The 4,183-nt window shown below is 46.6% G+C and overlaps 1 protein-coding gene across 1 annotated transcript; it reads right to left on the bottom strand.

Moving 5' to 3' along the window:
• Nucleotides 1–677: 677 nt before the first annotated feature.
• On the bottom strand, nt 678–2,927 carry LOC306646874 (glutamine synthetase-like). Its single transcript, XM_079115633.1, has one exon. The coding sequence runs from the start codon at nt 2,814–2,816 to the stop codon at nt 1,695–1,697; it is 1,122 nt and encodes a 373-aa protein (XP_078971759.1). The 5' UTR covers nt 2,817–2,927; the 3' UTR covers nt 678–1,694.
• Nucleotides 2,928–4,183: the final 1,256 nt, after the last annotated feature.

The raw sequence follows: 4,183 nt of genomic DNA, 5'->3' as shown, positions 1-4,183 counted from the left end.
AGTTCCAGAAGCCAGAGCCTGCGATCAGTTCCCCTGGACCTAAATCAAGGTGTTGGCAGGGCTTTTCTTCCTCTGGAGGTTTTAGAGGAGACTCCATCTCTTTGCCTACTCTAGCTCCAGGCAGCTGCCAAAATTCTTTGGCTTATGGCAGCAACATTCCAATCTCTGCCTCTGTCTTCACATCACCTCTGTGAGATCTTCCTCTGCTCTCTTGTCAGGATACTTGTAATTTTATTTAGGGGCCTCTCCAGCCCCCACACACCATCCAATATAATTTTCTTAAGATCCTTATATTAATGATACCTGCAAAGACCCTTTTTTCAAAAAGGGGAAAATTTATTGGGGGTGGCATTATTTATCTTACTGTAGGAATGATTAAGTTATCGTGCAGCCCTATGATGAAATATTTTGTTTTTTTTTGTTTTTTTTTTTTTTGCAGGATGGAGGTGGGGTTTGCTTATTATAGAAGAAAAAAGGGTAACTCCTTAGGAATCTTAACAAAGAAGGGAATATTCTGCACTGGGAGAAAAGACACAAGGATACAACATTACAAGGATTTTTACTCCAGCCCTGTCCCAACTCCTCCAAGAGAAGAGTGGAAGGAGACAGCTGAAGCAGACAATTTTGAAAAATTAGACTTAGAAACCCTACAAATTTGATTAAAATCTAAAGCTCTGTTTTGCTTTTAAAAAATTTAATGTATCAAAAGGCCTGCTTTAGTGGCATGCTAGTTTCACCAGAAAATAATCCAATGCCTCTTGTCAGGAACATGCTCATGTGGGCCAGCCAACTCGCTCCCTGAAACCCATGGACAACTATGCGGGTCTTAAACCTTGCCCTGGGCTCAGGTGAACACCAATCATGAGCATCCACCTGGCCACTGTCCAGGGTCCACCTCCAGAGGAAGTGTAGACAGGGCAGGGCAACCCTTAAGTGACAATGAAGACCAAGAGCCCCTAGTCACCAACATTTCTGGTACCACACTCCCCACTCCTGCTCCAAAGGATCTCCTTTATTTCTAAACCAAAGTATTTGCCTCAAATTTAGCACCCAGTGACCAGGATGGTTTCCTCCCTTAGAAAAACACATACCCATATACCCATAATTTTTTTGTTTTTATATTTAAATATAAAAATACTACTCTGCTTTGTGTTATAAATGAAGGTCCAAGCACTAAGAAGTTTTTCTTTTAAGACAGGGTCATCTATCAGTTTACTCGGCTTTGTGTCCATGGGAGGGCCTGCAGCCCCCAGCAAGGGGAACGCGGTAGCGGGAGACCTGGGCGTTTCCCTCGCTAAGCGCCACCCCTGCTTCTCTACAAAAAGTTGTTTATACCTTAAGAAAGGGAGCTTTCCACCACGAGGGGAAATTCTAACCTAACCTCCCCAGCCCCCCAAACATGCTGCATCCCACAGTCATGCCTGAGAAGGAGCCCGGCCCTGCTTCCCACCCTCCCCCTACGCATCAGAAAGCTCCAGTGATGGGAAAAAGGGGCTGGGGTGCAGAGGTTAGGAACTTAACACCTCTATCCTGGCCAAAGAAAGCAAGATTAACTGGGCTGAGGAATAAAAAAAGACCTTGATATCCACCCTTTGAGTTACAATCGGGACAAGCAGGACAACAGAGAGGGTGAAGAGCTGGACTGGGATTCAGAACTAGGAGGGGCTTGATTTGATGGCTGAGGTCTAGTCCACTTAGTTTTTGTACTGGAAGGGCTCATCACCGGTTTCATTGAGTAGACACATGCGGATGAGGGCTTCTGTTACTGAATAGGGGTCGCAATTGGCAGAGGGGCGGCGGTCTTCAAAGTAACCCTTCCTCTCCTGGCCGACAGTCCGGGGAATGCGGTTGCTGGCGCTACGGTTGGCCACACCAGCAGAAAAGTCGTTGATGTTGGAGGTTTCGTGGAACCCAGTCAGGCGCCGGGCATTGTCCAGGCCCCCCTTGGGATCATAGGCTCGGATGTGGTACTGGTGCCGCTTACTTAGTTTCTCCATGGCCTCCTCAATGTACTTCAGACCATTCTCCTCCCTCATGGCCTTGGTACTAAAGTTGGTGTGGCAGCCGGCACCATTCCAGTTCCCAGGAATGGGCTTAGGGTCAAAGGTAGCTATCACTCCAAAGTCTTCACATACACGATGCAAGATGAAACGGGCCACCCAGAGATGATCTCCCATGTGGATTCCTTCACAAGGTCCTATCTGGAATTCCCACTGGGCAGGCATGACCTCAGCATTTGTCCCTGTAATCTTGACTCCAGCATACAAGCAGGCCCCGTAATGAGCCTCCACGATATCCCTGCCATAGGCTTTGTCTGCTCCCACACCACAGTAATATGGACCTTGGGGACCAGGAAAGCCATTGGAAGGCCAACCAAAGGGGTGACCATCTGTGCCCATGAGAGTGTATTCCTGCTCCATTCCAAACCAGGGGTGCTGGTTGCTCACCATGTCCATTATCCGTTTACAGGTGTGCCTTAAATTGGTCTCTGCAGGCTTTCGGTTATACTTGAAAACTTCACAGAACACCAGCTTGTTGGGATCCTTGCGGAAGGGGTCTCGAAACATGGCAGAAGGTACAAGATACATGTCACTATTGGAGCCTTCAGACTGAAAAGTACTCGAGCCATCAAAATTCCACTCAGGCAACTCTTCTACACTCTTGGGCTCAGAGTCCAGGGTGCGGGTCTTACAGCGAAGTCCTTCTCCAGTACCATCAATCCAGATATACATAGCTTGGACTTTCTCACCCTGTGGCAGGGACATATACACCTGCTTGATGCCTTTGTTCAAGTGGGAACTTGCTGAGGTGGTCATGGTGGAAGGTGTTCTGGGCGGCAAGCAGGTGGCAGGCGGGCCGTGAGAGCGAGGTGAGGAGAGGAGAGGAGCTCGCGTGCCACTCAGTCGCTCCGCTCTTCTCCCATTCTCGGCTCTCATGAAATATTTTGGTATCATTGAGAAAGAGCCAATATGGTGGTGCACGCCCATAAACCCAGCTGCTTAGGCAGCTGAGGCAGGAGGATCATGAGTTCAAAGCCAGCCTCAGCAACATAGTGAGGACCTAAGCAACTCAGCAAGATCCTGTCTCTAAATTAAATATAAAAAGGGCTGGGGATGTGGCTCAGAGGTTAAGTGCCCCTGGGTTCAATCCCAGTACCAAAAAAAAAAAAAAAAAAGAAAGAAAAAAGAAAAGAAATAAGACCCCAGTCACTGTCCTACCACCCAGGACTCAGCAGATTCCCTATCAAGTCCCCTTGATTCCTGACTTCCATCCTGTTTTTCCACCTTCTTCCGAAGCTGGCTTTTGCAGGCTGTTCCCACTAAGGAAAAAGAATCATGGTACGTTTGCTTTGCAGAACCTCCACTCTTTGGACCCCTTTGCTGATGCAAGTAGGGGTGATGATCAGCCTTCTACTGGCACTAAAGTTATATCCATATAAGAATTCAACAGAGAAATGGTAGGAAGACCCATACTCCTGTCCAAGGGATGGCTGATGATTACGGTAAAGTGAAGGCATTCAAGAAGAAATTTGCCTGCGTTGGTACTGTAATGCAGCATCCAGAACATAGAGGAGCAATCCAGCTACAGGGTGACCAGCACAGAGACATGAGCCAGTTCCTGTAGAGACTGACAACACACAACTGTTATTCCAGGGACTGAGGCTGAGGCGGGAGGACCACAAGATTATTATTATTTTTTTTTTATTGTAAACAAATGGGATACATGTTGTTTCTCTGTTTGTACATGGCATAAAGGCATACCATTTGTGTAATCATAAATTTACATACAGTAATGTTGTTTGAGTCATTCTGTTATTTTTTCCCTTCCCCCCACCCCTCCCACCCCTCTTTACCCTCTATACAGTACTTTCTTCCTCCATACTTGCCCCCCTCCCTAACCCTAACTCTAACCCTAACATTAACCCTTCCCTCCCCCCATTATGTGTCATCCTCCACTTATTAGCGATATCATTCGTCCTTTGGCTTTTTGAGATTGGCTTATCTCATGTAGCATGATATTCTCCAATTTCATCCATTTGCCTGCAAATGCCATAATTTTATCATTCTTTATGGCTGAGTAATATTCCATTGTATATATATACCACAGTTTCTTTATCCACTCATCAATTGAAGGGCATCTAGGTTGGTTCCATAGTCTGGCTATGGTGAATTGAGCAGCTATG

Source organism: Sciurus vulgaris, assembly GCF_902686455.1.
Source record: "Sciurus vulgaris genome assembly, chromosome: 16".
NCBI lineage: Eukaryota > Metazoa > Chordata > Mammalia > Rodentia > Sciuridae > Sciurus > Sciurus vulgaris.
This window is presented reverse-complemented; position numbering and strand designations above follow the sequence as displayed.